This window comes from Uranotaenia lowii, chromosome 3 (assembly GCF_029784155.1).
Source record: "Uranotaenia lowii strain MFRU-FL chromosome 3, ASM2978415v1, whole genome shotgun sequence".
Lineage (NCBI taxonomy): Eukaryota > Metazoa > Arthropoda > Insecta > Diptera > Culicidae > Uranotaenia > Uranotaenia lowii.
In genome coordinates, this window is record NC_073693.1 from 90272943 (window position 1) to 90293430 (window position 20488).

Sequence of the window (20488 nt, forward strand, 5' to 3'; positions counted from 1 at the left end):
AAAACGAAAACCTACCGTTGGAACCTTGAACACCAACAGGTGTCCAACGGTTGCATTGACTCGATCGACTTGGTTTCGGGTGGTCGGAGCAAAATTTTTCGTTGCAATGGTGGACTGAGTTGGTTTGACTCTTGGAATGACCGACTTCAGACATTGACCGATCTGCTGTCCTTGCACTGATTTGACTAGGATGTCCGGCTTGAGGACTTCGTTCAGGGCAGTTTCGGTAAGTTGGGCAACCAGCTCGTCCAGCTTTTCTTCGGGGCAGCGATCCTTGGGCAGGGTTTCGTTGGTATAAACGAAGGTGGCCAGGTTGGGGTCCTGAATACTGTTGCGGACTTCTCGGACCACCACATTGGTGAGAGTGACATCTCCAAGGACTTTAGCAATACCGCGAATGACCTGCAACTGCCAGTCGACGTTTTTGGTGAATTTCTGCTGCAGTCTCAGAGCCAAGCTGATTTCATGGTTAACACTTCGATGCGATTTATGCTGTTGAACCGAGATATCGACGGTTTCGTTGACGGTTTTGTCTCCAGAGTCGGTGGCCTGCAGGATGTAGTGCCACTTGGATACATCTTTTTCCAGTGGAAGACCGTAGATTTCGCGAGTGACGGGGTTGAACTGAATCCAGGAGCTGTGCTTCAGCTGATTGCCGTTGCTGTCGAACAGATCCAGCCGCAGGTTGTTGCCGTCTTCGTTGTCGTAGAACGTCTCCAGTGGTACCGGAAGGCTGAAAACTTTGCCGGCGATGATTGCCTGTTTCGGGATGCGGTTTTTAATGATCGGGAACAGGTTGGTGGGTTCGTCCAGTTCGGTTGTCGTTGGGAGAGTGGACGTTGTTGTCGGTGCCGCAGTTGTTGTGGTAGTGGTGGTTGAAGGTGTAGTGCTCTCGGTTGTGGTTGGCGGAGTAGTCGGTGTAGTACTGGTACTTGGTACGGTTGATGAAATAGCCGGTTCTGGAGTAGTGGACTGAAAATTTGAGAACATTTCATGAAAATTAGTATATATATTTTAAAGAAATGTTAGACCTAAATTTAAAAAAATTCTGAAATTTTGAAGCTATTTGGACCACAACTAACATCTAAGGGGTGTGAGTGATGGTTGACGACTTTGTGTTTGTTTTATTCAGAGAAGCACGCAAGCTTACATGGCGTACCTGGAGTTGTAGATCCACGAAAGAACCTTAACTGAAACAAAGCATCGAAGTTTGCCAAAGATATGCTTATGCCTAAGGTGCCAAGGCGAGTTTATGTAGCCTAAACTCCAGCAAGTCTGTTGAAGCCCAAACAAGCTAAGCTAAGCTAAGCGAAACTCCAGCAAGTCTGTTAAAGCCTTACTTACGACTCTACATCTGGACTAGCTTCCAAAAAATAAGGGTATCGGAGGCTTGATCTGAGCTTCTGCGACTACTCTGCTCTGGTGGACTCACAAATTTTATGCATGAAGGCGATAATGAATGTGTTTAAAATGTGCAATGAAGATCAATAAAGTTTGGCTACTTATGAAAATCTGATACCTGATGACACCACTAAGAATGCAACTCTCCACTTAAGAGTATACTGGGTGTTGAAAACCAGAGTGTTTGAAAGGCAGTCAAATAGATGGAAATCAGCGTATTTTTAAGATTCGGTATGCTGCAAAGTGAATTTTGCAGGAACCGCCGATATTTAAGTAGGAAATTTTATCCATTAGGGTTGAAGAACCCTAATGGATAAAATTTCCGCAATCTTACGCTTGTGTGTAATAATGTTGACCCTATGTCTCTTTCCCTTAAATTTAATCCTTAAAACCAATTCTTTCAACTCACCTCAGTAGTAGGGACCACAACACCACCTCCAGGCGCTTGTCTGCCCTCGGTCGGCACCGCAATCGTCGTTGCTTCCTCCTCCAGCTCATCGTCGTACTCGTCGTCGTAGTTGTCCTCGTAGGTATCTTCCTTCGATTTGCCTGATGATTTACCAGCACCACCGCTGACGCTACTTACACTCGTCGGAGGAGTGGTGATCTGTTTTTTTCGATTGTTGGGTTGTTGTTGAGGAATTTAGGAAAAAAAAGATTGTGTTAGAATATATTTTTGAACAAAGGTTGGTATAGAGTAAGAAATATTGCAGCGTAAACATAAAGCACGAATAAAAGCGACTTTTGAATATTTGTTTTTTTTTACTAGAAAATTTACATTTTTAAGGAGCTTACAGTGAAAACTAAATGAAAATGAACTAAAATGATAACCCAAACGAAGCGGTTTGAAAATGATACCGAAAATTTTCAAAAAAAAATTTACCAAAAATGTACAAGTGGTTGTTGATATTTACAAATTGCGTGAGTTAATAAAACAAAAACCGTTGCAGCGCTGAGTAACCTCAGCAGCGATGTTAGTCGATGTTAATTTGGTACAAACGAAAGAGGCTATTTTTTACAGAAGAAGGCTGAAAATTCAGTGCACTATTTATATGTTTTTGATCGAAGCAAACGTTTGCAGCGCTCGCAGTGCTTGCTTCGATTGGACGACGTTAGAAAAGTAAAGAATAAAAATAAACGAAATCCTATAATTTACAATAAAAAAACGAAAAACAGCTTGTGCTTGTCAATTTTGTTATAGCATATATTTCAGTCATTGCATGACTGAAATAAGTTTGTTTCGGCGGTTGCTTTCAAGTGTCAGAATTTTTTGTTGGCAGCTTTATCTACGCGCAAGCGAAATGCTTTTCAAAATTGAATAAAAGTTTTGCGAGACAATCGAAACAAAAGTTAACTTTAGAATTGCTTTGTTTTGGTGTTTCCACAATTGTTTGGTGGTGAGTTAAAACTGATTTTTTTTTGGTTGAATTCTAAGATGAGCTTGTTGGCTACCTTTGATACGAGAGTAGTAGTGTCAGTGTTGCCATAGGAAGCAGTGGAAGTTACGGCAGCTGAACTGCCCGTTGCCGCAGTACTAGTAATGGTATCCAAGCTGGTAGTTTCAACTAAATCCACTCTAGATGGCACTGTTACGAGCTCAAGCAGCGGTGTCGTTGCGACTTCAGTAGTGATGCTTGTCGTTGTGGTGGTTGTAGTTGTAGGAGTGGTTGAAGTAGTCGTTGAAGGAATTTCTGTAGTAGTAGTAGTAGTAGTTGTAGAGGAAGTACTCGGCGGAATTGGTGTGGTACTAGATTTGGTTTCAACCGTTTCTAGAGGAATCGTTTCCTTCGTTACCGAGAGCGTCGAAGTACCAACTTCGGGAACCACCGATTTAGGAAGTTCGGTAATAATGACTGAGTCTTCATACTCGTAAGCGTCATCTTCCTCCTCTTCGTTGCTAGCAGCGTCTTCTTCCAGTAGAACATCCTGGTTTGATGAAGCTGGCGTTCCTACGTGACTCGAGTCATGACGGCTGCTGCTACTGGACAGGGTCGCAGGCAATGTAGAACTGATAGAAATCGTTGAACTGTCCGAGTTGCCCGTTGCATCATCCAGTATCGACGGCAATAGCTTCGCATCCATCGCGTCTAGCTTAACGTCGGCTTCGGTTTCTTCGTCGTCGTCGTCGGCCGTCTGCCGAAAAAAATTCGAGATTTGTTCGAGAACGAAAGTAGAATCGCAGGGCGCGGTTGCGATCATCGGTTCAACGGGTAGTTTGATTGATATTGTTGTTCATAAGCATTCGGGTTCATTCCAGGGTTTTTTTTGGTCGGGGTAGAGAGTATAAGTGGAGAGTAGAAGTGAACGGGGACTCGATTATAGATTGGTTTTCTCTAGTTCAAAGTAATCTACTGGTTATCGTACTGATACATAGGGGGTTTCATAGCATAGAGAGTGGTGTGATCGGTAGCTCTTCAATAGGTGATGGTAGGTGCAAGGTACTTAAGGGTCTCAGAATATAGAATGTGGTGGTGCAGGCAGAAAAAGGTGCTCAGTCCGAAAATTGGTGAGTGATGGCTTCTGGAGGTTCAGCCGGAGTTTTATATAACTTTTGGTTTGAGATTGGGAACCGTGCTATAGTTGTAGTAAAATAAGGAGGAGGATAGCATTCCAGTTTGAGCATGCACAATAGATATACGATCAAATATAAACTGTATTCGTAGATAATGAAAAATGGTTTGAAGTTGTTTTAGAAGAATAATTAAAAATGTTATTTAAAGATAACATTTTAGAGGTCATTCATTTGTTTATTGATTGACTGATTTGATGGTTCCAGAAAAAATGTTCAATTTTTTAAATGTACATACTTAAATAAACAAACACATTCTGAAATGTTTACTTTTCGTAGTTAAATTTTACCAAGAAGGTAATGGGTAGCATTAGAATATTGACGATAGATCATCTGGTATGTTAAAACAATTAGCAGTCTGAATCGAAGCAATCGAAAAATTTCCTTTAATTCAATCATGGTATGCCACCGGTATAACATGGTATTTGAACCACGGATAACCGTGGTTGAATTAGAGGGAATCTTTCGATTGCTTTGATTCAGTAGAATTTTTCAACCGAGTAGACTCACAACACATATTACAATGAACTTTACTTGGTTGTGTATCGAATTACACGTATACCCTTTGGCCTGAAAAATGCTACCAAAGTTTTCTACGCGTCGTCGTGTACATCTTTGGGGTACTAGATTTCGTAGTTGTATACGGAGCTTGTACAGTTGCACCGAATGTTATCGTGCCAGCACCAAATTTTACTTCGGAAGTCCGGACTTCCGAATTACTTTCGAAAAAGGAAAATGATGTACTAGTCTGTCAGGACTCAGAATTTGTTTTAAATGCACAATATGATGCACTATCCCCAGTAATTTTGCGAAAAAAAAAAAATAAGTAAGCATTGGAGCGATCTGAACTTCAATTTGGAAGTATGGAGAGGAAAGCAGCTTTGTGGACGAAAATCATTTGGACGTAAACCGGTGGACAAAACTTAGGACCGGAAAGTCATGCATGTTTAAGCCAATAAGAAAACAACCTTAGTTCAGGATGTGGCCGAGAACGTGGATCTTCTTACTGCACTGTCCATCGTACCAAGGTAAGGGAGCATTATGAATTTACTCATGTGCCTTTTGGATTCTTCTTAGCTATTTTATTCTTACAACGATTGATGGCAAATGGCTTCGACGTTTTATATTTTGTCTTCAATTCCTTGAGCTTGGAAGCAGAAACAAATGTCTCGACAGCCTTACTAAAATCATTAAAGAGATTTTATACTTAAAAAAAATACGCTCTTGATAGCTTTAGCGAGTTTTTAAACGTTATAGAGTTGTGGCAATGTTATTTAAACGGCTTTAAACTAAAATGTCCTGGGAGGGATGAACTGAGCAATAAGAAGTTCCTCACGTTTAGACAAAGTAGTCCAAGACTCACTAAAAGCTGTAGTGAATTAAGAGTTGAAGGTTTGAATATTACCATGGCCATTGATAGTATTTTTCTGTCCGAATGTCCGACTCTCAGTAGGTTGATGTAGAAATCGATTGCATAGCAAGAAAAAGCAATAACTAGAGAGATTCGCTAGCCTGAAAGATCAAACGATGGGTTTGAAAGCTTTAAAGTGTTATTAAGGGATTCAATATCCCGAAAAGAATTTAGAGCTCTAAGCGATAGCTCTAAAAGTAATAAACGGTTTCAATAGCCTGAGGCGAAATACAGATTCAATTGTTTGAAATAAATAGCAGTCGCGGAGTTCGATACTCTGAAAGGGTAAAAAAGGTGTTTGATAGACTAAATTAGGTGATTAGATTTATGAACGTGAAAAGGTTATATGTGGTGATTAGATGGCCCGAAAGAGCGATTCGGTACTCTGGCAATACAGCAATTCAAAAGTCCCAAAAGGTGAACTTTAAAGGGACTATAAAGGGATTCGATCTCTTGAAAGGGCAATAGAAGTTTGGGATGTCCAGAATGGTCAAAATTGTATTCGAACCGATCGCTCAAAAGAACATTCCAAAGGTATTAGAATGCCAGAAAGGGCAAGTAAGAGGTATTCAATAAGCCGGAAAGAGCAATAGTAGGATTAGAAAGGGAACGTGTGGGCATTCGATGACCCGAAAAGGCAAGAGACATGTGATAGCCTAAAAGATCAAGAGATGTTGAATTCGCCCTGAAATTCTAAAGTGGAGCAAAGTAGCGTAGTGTCGTACATTTTAAGAAAAAGATGATAGGAACACCATTGATTGCAGATCGAGTTCGAGCCTTTGGTCATCTATGGGTAAATAAATTTAGCCGGGTTTAGACCATGGCTAGAATTGGCAGACAAAAGCAAGCCTGGTTTTGCTCAAGGTCATCGATAAAAATCTATCGGTCTGGAACAGCTTATGATAGTACATTGCGATAAATCAAATTTTGATGATTGAAGAAATATTTTTTTTAAAACACTGTACAATTTATGCAATGTTTGAATACACTCGTATGCCGTTTAGCCTTTGAAACACACCCGCGATTTTTTAAAGTGCGATGGCAATTTCATTTGGCGCTCTAGATTCTTATTATCTAATCCATTAATTTCATGTTACCCAATCGTCAAAAGTGTTGTTACTTTTCCTAGAATGGAGTCAGACCATACCGAAGTAGGGGTGCTGGTTAGGAGTACTAAGTTACCATGAAAATTATTTTATTTTTCGGAATACACATAAATCTGTATAGTTTTAAACTTTCTTTGAAACAATGACGTGTAGATCAGACTGAGTCGATTTGGAGTCATTTTTGAATTTCTCAAACTCTGGGGTCTTAAAAGCTTCGATTTGCTTTACAACTCATCCATGATTTTTTGCAGAATTTTCAAATAATGTAGTCATGAAATACCTTACTAAGCACCCAGCAAACATACTTCTGTGATTCAGCTAATAACTTTTTTGCTTAATCAGATACGAAGTTACTGTCTTCGACAAAGTTGTTCAGCATTGCTCCTTTAGACAATTTATAAATTGGCACAAAAACCATTAGCAGGCTTGGTTCCACAGATGAAATCAAAATGATGTTGGTTTTTCAGTACAAAATATTTAATTTTCCCATACAAACCTAAAAGTTGAAATTTTCTCATGTAAACGTTACTTGAAATGACCCCAAATCGTTTCAGTCTACCATGACAGTCCATTGCGACAGATAAAGTTTTGATGATTTTCTTTTAAGCTGTACGATTTACGCAATGTATGAATACATTCGTATGCCGTTTGGCCTTCAAAACACACCCGCGACTTATCAAAGTGTGATGGCAATTTAATTTGGCGCTCTAGATTCTAATTATCTAATCCATTATTTTAATGTTATCCAATCTTTAAAAATCTGTTTAACTTACTTAGAATGGAGTCGATCCAGACTGAAGTAGTAGTGCTGATTAGGAGTATTAAATTACCACGGAAATTATTTTATTTTTCGGAATAGACAAAAATTGGTACTGATTTAAACTTCCTTTGAAACAATGACATGAAAATTCCCTATCTTTTCAAATGTGTTGTCAAGGGACTAAGTGCTCACAGTTAACTCAACAGCTCAAATGTGCTACCCGTTGCAACATTTTTTCTAAAAAGCAACAACTTTCCTCCTCCTCGCACAGTTCCTGCTTCAAAAGTCCTACAAAAAACGAAGACCAAGCAAGACCAAACTTGCACTCCACGTTCAGCGGAGTGTGCAATTCTCGACAAGGCAAGACTCTTTACGTTGATCTTCCAGCCAGACCCGGGTAGGGAGGTTACGTGAAGGTAAATTTGCCTACCTTCCGGGCGCGCAGTAGCAATCTCAGCTGCCAAAAGGTTGCATATTTCACACGGCACGGCAAATTTAAGGGCCGGAAAAAACCTGGCATATTCCACCATCTTCTAGTTACATACAATAAGGCGCAGAACGCAAGCCAAGACTCGGACGGGCCGGAAACGGCCCTGGCAGCTCCAGGTGATGTTGATGAAAATTGTGATGATGAATGGGTTACGGATGATGGCGGCAGCGTGTGGGTGGAAACATTATTTATCCTAGCCTGGGCTCCCCCCTTTTCTTCGCTGTTGCAGTCAGTGACTGGAGGAGGCGGCGCGGCGTTGTTTTAATATAATTTCTGGTTGGATTCCGACATGGGTTTTCTTCTCCTCAAGCGTGCCGTGGTGTTGCAAACACAATAAAGCTCCCGGAATAAAGAAAAGCTACGCCGATTATGAACGGGCGCGATGATGGGCTTACGGATTTTTTTCTTCTGAGTTTGCTTTTGTACAAGGTCTTTCTATCCCTGACACCTCCCTCACAATTTATCCTTGTATGTTGAAAGGTGTTGGTAAGGTTTGTCAGAATTATGATACTCATGTTTTCCTTTTTCTACATATGTTTTTTTTGCTTTCGTTTCAAAAATGTTTTCTGGCTGATTGCGAAACCGAACGTGACGATAATCTCTGCATTATGGGCGGTGATGTTGAATGAAATGAACATTGCGAAATCCTTTAATCTCTTTTGGGATATCATCATGGCGTGATGAAAAGTTAACTTTTCACGAATGATGTTTTCTCAAATGCTCCGGGAGAGACATTTATCGTATTTTAAGTTTTTGTCAATAATTTTAAGTTCCAAAAAAAAAAAAAAATAAAACGAAGTTTGATAATGAAACGAAAATAAACAATCTTATTTACCTTCGCAAGTCACGTAAAACGTATCTAAAAGTTCTCAAGAAAATTGATCAGCAAATCTCCTGAGAGACCATTAATCAGCCATAATGGAACTTTCAAAGCACGCGTATAAGTACTAACGAAACTTCTGGTTCATGAATTTGGATTATAATTCTGAGTTGAAACGTCGTTGCTACAATCCATTACAATTTTCTGTTCGCAATCCCTCAACCAGCTTTATAAAGCAATCATCAAATCCAAGTCCACAATTCTGGAAACGCAATTTTCTTCGGGCTTGGTGCATAAATCTAAATTATGGACAGCGTTTAAGCACACGCAACCAAAAAAATCCCTTCACACCTACGCACTCAATCTGGGGGATTTCCATTCATGGCTACCACATCGCTTGAGTTGAGAAGACCATTCCAGAGGAAAGGATTCGTGTCACCGTTCATAAGACAAGGTTTTCCGGCGCGTTGGGTCGGATTTTCTTCGTTTGTCCTTTTCTGAAACGCTTTTTCCTCCACCACCGGGGTGGAGGGGAAAACTTTGTGCTTTGTGTTTTTTTCCACTTCAGTTTGTCCGAAAGCGAAAAGTCAACGAGTTGATACAAAGAAGTGAAAAAAAATGTGATTAAATGTACCCTTGTGGATTTAGCAGCACACATACACAGTGTTTGTTTCTTTTGCCGCGAGCAAGGGAACCAGAAGGAAGGAACCTACAATTGGTCTGTTGTTATTTTGGCTAATTTAGTTGTTAGTATTAATTAGAGTTTTTTATATGCAAAAGACGAGTTAATTGGTTACGATATGTTTTGATGTTTTCCAAAAGATTTTTCGTTTTAAACCTACAAAGTATCTAAAAATTGAACTTCTGATTCGACAAAAAACTTTTTCTAATAACTTTTACTTGATTTCAGAGATTATCATGCTAAGAACACGCAGACCCCTGCGAAAATTACCAATTCAGTTTGCGAAAGAAAAAAGCTTTGCTAATGGTACTTAGTTTTGTTGATTGTTGTAGCACAACACAACAACAAGGAGTTTTTTCCCTTGATTTTTTTCCTGCTGATGTTTTCCCCGTTTTGTGAAGCGACGTGTATGTGGGTGACGAGCAAGCAAATGCAAAATTTCCCGGAGCCAGCACCAGAACACCTTGAGGCACTGCGGAGAACACTCTCTTCAGTGAGGTAAAACTGCGGGTGTTTAAATACCTTCTACAAAAGCTGCTGCATCTCCTTCTCCTTCCTCCGTTGTCGTTGGTGGGACAAGTGGATGGTTAAGCAATTTTCATTTTCTTTAACTGTTTGGAATAGAACCGCTGTTGAGTGGACTGGTTTAGATGTAATTGAGTGACTGTTTTTTTTTAGAATGGAAACATCATGGAAAAAAGTCAGTTATAATAATTACACCATCTTTAAAAGGTCCTCAGACAAAATTTAGAATCTGAGGTCATCAAACCAGAACTAAATTTTGAATTAAAAAAGGCAAACAAGAGAAATATACCGCATATGGTCGGAATTCATGCTAAATTTTGGAAGCAGGTAGCCACATGGCGACCGTTAAAATAAGCTTAAAAATAGAAATAGATTCCATGATCTCAATTTGGGGGACCATCTAATACAATTTTGCGTGATAGTAGATGTTTCAAAGACTTCTTATTTAAGTAAGTTGCCGGTACGGGCAATTTGCTCCATCCAGTCCACTCATTGGTCAATATTACTCAATTCCCATCTGATTTTCAGCCATCTGGATGGAACTGTTGGTTGTAGAGAGAACATAACGATAATTTTCTCACTTGAAGCCCGCGCGGGAGAAAAACATTTCAAAATTTACAAACATATTGGACTTTCTATCATATCCGATTTTAACTGACTTCAGACGCCATTTTATACGAACTTTTTATTATGCAGTTGAAATTGCGAGCAGTCGAGCTCAGATATTAACGTTCTAAGATACTGACAGAACACAGTTATTTTCGAGCGACTACGAAACGTTCGACCGAAAAAAGCCGAAGGAAAACTATAAAAAGATCACTGAGACATTGAGAAGAATGGTACACGCTCTTTTTTTAAACTCAAAATTAAGTAGTTTTGGTTCAAAACAGCACTTCAGTGGCAGCCCTCAACTTTGAGTTTGACTGTTCAATTGCAAAACTAAGTTCTGATAGACATACTCAATACTAAGTTCGACAGCCGAACTTAAATTTATCCTTTTTATTCGAGGGTTGTTTATTTTCAGGGAATTAAAGGATGGTTAAATTTTTTGTACCCGCATGTTGCTGTTCCGGTACATTGCATTGCAATTATAGAGCGGTGGAAAGTTTTGATACTCCCGGTCAAAGAAAACTTCCGGATGTTACTTCCTACGGGGAGTAAATAACATCCGGAAGTTTCCGGACATTCCAAGCCGCTCACCATATGATGACAATGACGGACAGAATTTTACGTTGACACGGTGGACATTCCATTATGAAGTTCCTCATAGTCTTCCGGTAATTGTTCCGGAACGACACAATTTTGCGTCGTGTTCGTTGGTTGCTGTTCCGGTTCGAACTGAACTCGCTGAGTGTTTTCAGTCCAACAAAGAGAGTTCATAAGATCGAACTCAGTTTTGCGTCCTCGCCGAAGGAAAAAAGGGATCAATTTTGAATTCGCAGTTCGAACTCCGTTTTGATCCATCGCAGGGAGAAAAAGGGGTACTTAACTTTAGTTCATAGAATCGAACTATGTTTTGAACGTCGGTCAAACTTAATTTTGAGTTAAAATAAAGGAGCGTGTGATCTTAGGCGCTCTTAGTTTGGCGAATAGTTCAAAGCCTTACTTGGAGAATTTAGGAAAAGAGAACTCGGAAATCGAGTGCATAACATGAAGCCTATCAGCGATACGGAGCTCTTTTACAGTAGAACCGTGTTATCGAGCCATTGGATAAAACATTGTCATAACTATGCACCCGGAAGATATGCAAAACCGTAGCCACAGGATAGTTTCTATCATGCCATGTTATCCGAGGTTTCACTTTTTCGAGTTGATACTTCCATAAGAAGCTAATTGACGAAGTTGCAAGTCTAATCTTTTGAAGGGTTTATTTGACCCTATCTACTTATTACCCTGATATTTTTGTGAAGATCACACTCAACTGATCACTTGTTGAGGTCGATGAAACTCGGTATTTGCTTATTGATAAGCCGATCAATAGCTAGTTCAATGAGTTGCTTAATTATGACTCCATGGAGACAGAGATCAACTGTTTTGACCAGATTGTAAACCATCGACATTTTCTTTGACAGTCGCACAGCCTGCTTTTATCATTTTCTTTGCTCGTGCAATCACCACTACAAAGATCCAAATTTCGTAAGACATTTTTTCGCTTTCATATCAAATGATAGCGTTCTCCATGATTGTCAAGAACGATGTGTAGATATTTTCTACAAAAAAGCTCAAACGATGGTGACCCCTAACAAACTATACTATACAAAGTGAATATAAACTTCAACATGGTTACTCTTATCATGCAGTTACAGGTACCAAGTCTAGCCAGAACTTCGTTGGCATCCAGTAAGAGAGCACTGTATTAGTAACTCATCAGAATTTCGGTATAAGAGAGCTACCTTAAGCACTGTCGTCAACCGGAGGTCCAGCTGGAAGAGCAACGAGAAAGATGGTTTGGAAGAAGCTCATCGCTGCCTAGAAGCGTACTTTCGTTGTGTAGAGCTAAGCTACTATACCTTCAATCGTTATTTATTGCCGACTCTTGAGCCAGCCTAGAATATTGCCAAGGTTTAAGTATGTATGATAAAGTTACTCCTCGAGTAGATCGTGGTTTGGACAGATCCCGGCAACGTTATACAAACCGCGTTGAGCACATCTCTCAGATTTAAGCTTTTTTTGACAGATTTAAGCTTTTTTCTTCAGATTTGAGCTTTCATCTGCTATGCTCTCAAGGCAAAAAAGCTTAAAAACGAGAGAGACTTATTTAAAAGATGTTGGTCACACGATACATAGACATCTCGTGTAACGATGCCGGGATTTGGTTTTGGAGCTACGCTGCAGTGTTCATACTTGTGCTGCACTCAAAGTGTAGTCTCTCAAGAGTATTGAGTTAAAGGCTATGTTTCAAGTTTGGTGAAAAAAATCCGTAGTGTATAAAAGATCCGAAGAAAAATTTGAAGTGTTAGTGAAAACGAAGAAAACCGATTTGCGGAGCAGCTTTTGACGATTCGATTGACAGTGATACCTCGTTACCAACACTATGGAGTATGGCGAGAAAGTTCAAAGGGAAAAATGTAGAGACCAACCGGATACGAGACCCTACATTAGCTGAAGAGGTTCTCAATAGGTTGGCTCCAGCTTCAGCACGGGACCTAGTTAAGACAATGTTGAAGAAATTTGCAGAACATATTTTTTTTTTCAATAACCATGATACTATTTTTCAAGAGAGTAAAGATTAAGCTTCGGGAATCTGCCACTCTCAGCCAATAGAATTAAACTAAACATCTAAAACATTATCTTTGCTACAGGAGATATTCCAGTCGGTTGGAAGATGTTCCAAATCGTGGCAATATTGAAGCCTGGGCAAAAAAGGAACGTTGCCAAATCATATCGACCAATCGTTCTGTCGTTATGCTTTAGAAAAATCTTCAAATTGGTGGTGAAAGGAAGGATGGAGAGGCATATGGAATCGAGCATGTTCTTTGCAGATGAAATTTGTGCATTCCCCAAAGGAAAAAGAATTAAAATGCTCTATTCAAGGTTATTGAGACTTCTCGCAAGGCCATAAAAACCGAAAACATACCTTATTCTGTATGTTGGACATCCGAAGTGCTTATGATTATGTCAACATAAATCGACTGGTGGATGAGTTGCTTAGATGGCTGATTCCGATTGAATTAGTTCGGATCGCGTATTTCCTGTTCAGAGAATGTACTTTGTGCATAGAACTTAACCTTTCTATGACTCTGACACGAACTACATGGAGGGGGTTACCACAAGGGGTCGGCCCTTAGTCCTTTATGCTTCAATGTATTCATCAATCATACATTTAAAAGCAATACACAAAATCCTGAACTCATGATTGTGGATTTTGCCGACGATAGGTCACAAATGACGGTTGGAGATGATGAAGAGGAAAGTGAAGTTGTTCTTAAAAATTTTCTGAAATGAGTAGTGACAGAGCTAGCCAACATTGAGCTAGAAGTCTCTCCGGCAAAATACAGCAGCCGAAAACCTACATGAATTCCTAAACTTGTCATCAATAATGCCTCACAAATGCAACGCTAAGTTCCTGGGTCTATATTTGTCATCAACTCTATCTCGGAAACGTTATGTTCGCTATTTGAAGCAGATAGTCGCTCCATAAATTAACTTTTTACGTAGTATTGCGGGCCAAAACTGGGGTTCTCATCCATCTGTGTTAATGAAAATATAAAGCCTGCATCCGTCCAATCACCGAATATGGTGCGATGTTTTTGCTGAGTGCCCTGAATGGATTTTAGTACAGATAGATCGCATACAGTGGTAATGTATACGGGTGAGCCTTGGATTCACAAAAAAGACTCACACACTAAAGGGTGATACGGTCAAAATTTGGCCAATACCAACTTGACGTATTTCTTTCAATTTGGCATTTAAAAAACCTGATCACCCCTCATTTTGAAGGTATCTGTGTGTAGAATGTTGCTCCTATTTTGATTTTGGAATTCACTCTTCAGTTGTCAAAATGCCGTCCAAGGAAGAAGAGCAGCGCATCAAAATTTTGCTCGCGCATCGCGAAAATCCGAGCTACTCGCACGCAAAGCTGGCAAAATCGCTAAAATTTGCCAAATCAACCGTTACAAATGTTATTAAAGTGTTTGGGGAACGGTTGTCGACAGCCAGGAAGTCTGGATCGGGGGGAAATCGAAAACCGGAAGCCGCTGAGACGACAAAGAGAGTTGCCAGTAGTTTCAAGCGAAACCCTAACCTCTCTCTCCGAGATGCCGCAAATAAGCTGGGTGTATCGTCTACAACCGTGCATCGAGCTAAAAAACGAGCCGGACTATCGATTTACAAGAAGGTAGTGACTCCAAATCGCGATGATAAACAAAATACGACGGCCAAAGCGCGATCCCGGAGGCTGTACACGACGATGCTGGTGAAGTTTGACTGCGTGGTAATGGACGACGAAACCTACGTCAAAGCCGACTACAAGCAGCTCCCGGGACAGGAGTTTTATACTGCGAAAGGAAGGTGAAAGGTAGCAGATATTTTCAAGAACATGAAACAGTCAAAGTTCGCGAAGAAATATCTGGTTTGGCAAGCCATCTGTACCTGTGGCTTGAAAAGCAGCATTTTCATAGCTTCCGAGACTGTCAACCAAGAAATTTACGTGAAAGAGTGTTTGAAAAACGTCTGCTGCCTTTCCTGAAGAAACACGGTTGTTCCATACTGTTTTGGCCGGATTTGGCATCTTGCCATTACGGTAAAAAGGTACGCCGCCAACAACGAGCAGGTGGTTCCAAAAAACCCTCCCAACACCCCAGAGCTCCGCCCAATTGAGAAGTACTGGGATATTGTCAAGCGGAACCTAAAGAAGACCAAAAAACTGCTAAGGACGAGCAACAGTTCAAGGCAAACTGGCTTTCTGCGGCGAAGAAGGTGGACAAGGTGGCTGTACAAAATCTGATGGCAGGGGTTAAGTGTAAGGCCCAGCAATTCGGATTTGGAAAAGCGGAAGCCTAACTGAATATTTTTCTTCAATTTTATACTAATTAAACTTGAAAAAGTAATTTAATTTGATTTTTTAAATAAATGATTTCACCGATTTAAACGCGTTTTCCCTTGACCAAATTTTGACCATATCACCCTTTACGCCTGTGTTTTCGAACTTCAGTTAATCAAATAATCTAACTCGCAAGAGTTGAATTTTTTTTAGTAATATCGGTGCTTGACAGCTTTGACAAAACCTGGTAAGGATCATGGCTGAATAATTGAGCTAAGTTGAGCTGGGTGTTTCCTGAGTCGGAAATCAAGAAAATGAGTCAAAGTAAGGGTATAACGTTTAAGCAACTATTCCTGCATTGTACTTATTGATCCAAAAAGCGTAACCCATCAATACAGAAAAGAATATGTATGAATGCACAACGATTCAATAAGATGTCTTGTCACACATATAGCACTGACCATACTGACTGGACACTCGATTTCGTTTGTTGGATATTTTTTTTCAACAGTACGCAATATCGATTCCAGAGTGCGCTTCGATCGATTTGAAGAAATGCTATCCCAGTTAGAAAGTGCCTCCAAAGTTTAAAAAAAATCGCCAATTCCTACGATAGAATCGGGCTAAACAGGTAAATTTTTCCTACAGGGCATTTGTATCGAAAAAATGGTAGGTTCGCCACCTACCGTCGGTATTGCGAACCTGCAAAATTGGATAAAAAGAATTACCCAGAAAATGGTCGAATTTTTGTTCTAAATGTCCTGTCAGTGTGATCAGACAATATAGTTTATAGAATCAGACGAGCAAAAATAACCATGTAGATGTCACTGATAATTTATTACATCTCTTTTAGAGACACTTTCAGCCACTGTTTATTTTATTTACAGTTGGGTTTTTCGATTATATTTTGAAAATTGCATCTTTTATTTTTTTTTAAGAGCTAAATAGATCAAGCTGGAGAAATTTGAATAAGCTTTTTTTTCGTGAATAAAAGTGTCCATTAAAAAGAACAAATTATTTCAAGTAAATATAAATAGTGTATCTTCGTAGTGCTAGCTATTAATGGAAAAAATAATGGAGTGGTTCGATTAGGAGTTTAACTGATGTTCATCTATTCTTGTTTGTTTTTGTCGTTATAATGATTCTATGATCACAGGTGTATTTATGTATTGGTTTAAGAATTCTTAAATCAACAGTCGGAATGATGAAAAATATCAACCAATTATGGAGCGCCTCTTTTTAGAACTTTACGAAGGTAGAAACATAATCTAGCTAAACGGCGACGAAAATCCCTTCGAAAATATTGCACAGTTTCATGACTAGTTAGCAGGTGCCTCAATTGCTGCGACAATTTTCTCGGATATGTAGATTAGTTCAACATTTGCATATGGCTATATACGATTAGATATGTATGGTTTGTAAGAAAAAAAAACGAAAGAAAATAAAATCATTCTGCCTTCGGTGCGCTTAGCAAGCATGTTTGTGTGTCTCGTAATCCAAAAATCAAACAGAATATTTGAATGTACCATTTTTTGGGTAAGGTAAAACCAAAAGTTCAACTTCAAGCTAAAAATACTTTTTTTCTCGCAAAAAATGCATCAAGCCTTTTACTCTTATTTCGGGAAGTAAAAAAAATGGAAATTTAAAAAAACACAAGAATAGGCAAGCAATTATAATAACAAGGTAATCACTCCCGTTGCGCCCACCGCCATGAATCCCAAAATAAGAAGGAAATTATCGGCAGAAAAATTGGCGGAAATTTCATCTGGAAACAACCGCGAGAAGCAAGCACACCTTTTCAACGGAAATAACAAAAAGTAAATAAACTAGGGGGAAAAATCGAAAAAGCTGAATTCAAAATGATACCGGGAACAAAGCGGAAAACGAACCAAATTCGATCCACCTGCCAGTGCGTGGGTGGGTTGTGGGTGGAGGGTGGATGTTTTGAGAAATAATGTTATTCTGTCAGCCACCATCAGGAAGCTTCCTCGTTTGCTTCTTTGTTTGTATTTTCTGACGGGGGTAGTCTGATGTGGAAGCAAATCGGCAATATGGGAGAACTTTATTCGTTTATAATGCGGATGGTTAGTTAAATTAGGCAAAGTTTGCCGGGAAAAGGGTTGGTATTGTGGAATCGGTTCCGTTTTAGGGAACAAGGAACTTGTCCACACAATAGACGAGATAATCAGAACCTGTTAATCGAAAATGTGGAGCGATTTTTTCGATTAGATTAATAAAATAACAACATTTTAAGTGTCTAATTTCAAAAACCCATTACATCTGAATTTAAAACTTGAATTCAAATTGTTATCTGAATATAACCTCTAAGTCTGCATTTTAGCTTTGAATCTGAATTTAAATCTCAAAGTATTTTGAAACTGAAAACTGTTTCCCCTTTTGAAAACTTGTATAGGGCATAAAATATCTGCCGCTGATCCCTTCTAGACCTGCTCAGAAACGAAGTGCTGTCCAGAACTTGAATAGAAAGAAGATTCTGATACATGAATCACACATATGAAATATGAGGTCTTAAATTGTTAAACGATTTGAAATATCTTAAATTTCGGCAACAAATGATGTTTTAAAATACTTTAGACACAAATCTGTTTTGGTCAGCTTTTATTTTTAAGTTGTGACTACAATGAAAATAGATAATATTTGAATGTGGGCCAAAATTCGTTAGTCTTGAAACACAAAACCCGAAAGTACTTCAAAAAACCATAACAGTTTCTGACAAAACGATTCAAAACATCTGCTTCATCGCACAAGTGAAAGTATGTTCTTTGAATCTCGATCTTGATCTAAGGAGAAGAAAGTTTTAAGAACCAACCGAAAAATACATCAGAGCGGTGCTTAAGATTTGATTTATATCTTTGCTTGTGTAAAAATTGAACATTGAATATTGAACAAAAAGTTCAATCGAAAATTGTAAAAGAGCAAACCTTTAACTATTTTTTATTGATCGTTTAAGTTATTTTTAAGTTAAGTTAATTTTCTTGAATGAAATTGAAAACATTTCCTTTTGAATTTTTCAGATATTTCAATCGAACAATTTAAACTTGCTAAACTTTGCAAACCTTTCACTTACTCTCGTGATAAAAAGACTACTAAAATTTTATCCAAGATACATTGAATGTTTTAAAAGATTTTGGTAGCGTGTTATAAAACTTTGTTACAAAATTTAATAAAGTTTGATATGAACGTTTCTCGAAAACACAAAACTCCTACAAGTGAGAAATTACCTCTTACAAACGGTTCTGAGGAAAGATAAACGAATTGTTAGTTTTTGATCAGTTGTTTCAAAATAAAAAAAATCAAAAAGGATTTTATTTAGGGGTTTATTTATAATAGCTATTTCAGTTTTTGAATACTTAAATAATTTATTATTTATTAATTTATTTATTACTTTATTTATTACTTTATTTATTATTTATTACCATATGGGTTAAGAATACATTGTTTTGGAATATTAAGTGAAATTATTTTTTAATTACAAAATCTTTATCCCAATATTTCAATCGAAAACCTAGAATTCAGAATCGTTGTTGAATAAACAAATATTTTCACATTCACTCTGAATGATGTTTGCATTTAAACCATGAATATGATGAAAATAATTTAAGGAAGGCCAATGAAAAAATATTATGTTAAATATTTTTTTGGGATTCGAAAATTAAAAAATTTTTTTTAGGAAAAATATTTTGGATATCAGCAAACAGTTTGAAAAATATCAATTGTTTTGTAATCACAGGAAAAATCTGCACAAACTTCAATTGAGATTTTATTATGATTTGACATTATGAAACCTTTCATTATCATAAAAATTATAAGCAGCTAACAAAAAATTCAATCGGCTTTGCAGGGTTCTCGATAAACAATTCCCATAACTTTTTTTTTTAATTCCTTAGAAAACCGTATTTGCTTTGTTAAAAAACCTAACGAACTTTTCATAAATATTGCGCATAATACCGCAAGAGGACCTGAAATAACTTAACATGAACCGTTAAATCAATAGGGGAGAATGATGATACTTGATTCATTCGCTGTATCTCGAAACATCAAAATATCAAACGTTCTAGAAAAATGTACGTAGGTTCAGGGCATCTTGAATTAAGGATGAAGTCTGCTTTAGTGAAGGATCAAGTCTCCTGTAACTTAGAAAATATCACAATTTTTTTCGTCTCACGAAAAGTCTCCTGGTTCATCTTCGAGTTCATGCATCGTTTTAACTTTTGGAGCATAGAAACTTGAAATGATTCGATGTCAGAAAATGCAAAAGACCTGCTAAATTTTCCCAAAAAGATATGATTAAAATAAGAAGAGGGGACCATTTTTCTTTATTCTCCCCTTTGAACACAATAAGGCTGGAACAGAAAATGGCCGGAGATTAATAAAAAATAATTCAACTTCGCAATAAATTTGAAAATATTTAACAAAAGCTGGCGTGCAATTGACTTGTATACAATCCAAGTATAATGTACAAAATCGAAACAAAGTAACTCTATTTGAATCGAAAATTTAAAAAATCTCGAATTCAATTCTCATATTCTTAATTTTGACTTTCACTCTTTTAACTTTTTGAATTTTCGTAAAGTTTATAAAATTTTCCAATGAAATACCGAAACCTTTACTTATTTCCCGCTTCAGGAAAAATTGAAAGGGAGTGAGGGTGTGACAAAAGTAGAATTTGATATTTGTTCCGACCTTATATAAATATTCGATTAGAAGATATTTTAACGATAATCCATGTCATGGGAAAAAAACACAATAACAATTTTTCTTCAATTTGGGTTTGAAGCCATAAATGTTGCTTAGGATATTTTATAAAAGAGGCAATAAATAATTTGCAGAAAAATTCAAACAAATAGGATTATAACTTTTTTTTTTAACTGAGAAAAAATTATTTGTAATCTTCTTGAAAGATCGAAAACTTGCAGTGCTGTAGGATTCATTTTGATCAATGTATTCATTTTTTACTCAACTGTTTGGAAGTTAACCTGAATCCGCTCTTGAGTGTCAATTTGGCACTATTGGAAGTTTGGTGGCTTGTGACTTTATTCGGGTGCATCCAAATAAAAAAAAATCTTCCGGAACCCCGAGTAAATTTTTGAAATCTTTAATTTAGCATCGTTTCTCTTTTCATTGACGTACCTGGAATGCCCAGGAAAAAAACTCTCAAATAAGACCTTGAATGTCAATTTTACACTCCTCGCTCAAAACCGCTATTTCTTTCTTGTTTCTC

At 38.0% G+C, this 20488-nt stretch overlaps 1 protein-coding gene across 10 annotated transcripts in view; it reads right to left on the reverse strand.

Annotated features, from left to right (window-relative positions):
• Positions 1-20488, reverse strand: part of LOC129754770 (uncharacterized) — a 601388-nt gene that overhangs the window by 18439 nt on the left and 562461 nt on the right. For 9 of the 10 annotated variants that reach the window (XM_055750995.1, XM_055750997.1, XM_055750993.1 and 6 more), the window contains 3 exons: positions 2854-3534; positions 1811-2008; positions 16-972 (listed from right to left, as the gene is read on the reverse strand). In XM_055750995.1, the coding sequence (XP_055606970.1) occupies positions 16-972; positions 1811-2008; positions 2854-3534 (1836 nt within the window). The remainder of the gene's footprint in view (positions 1-15; positions 973-1810; positions 2009-2853; positions 3535-20488) is intronic. The other variant, XM_055751001.1, reaches the window with a different exon arrangement.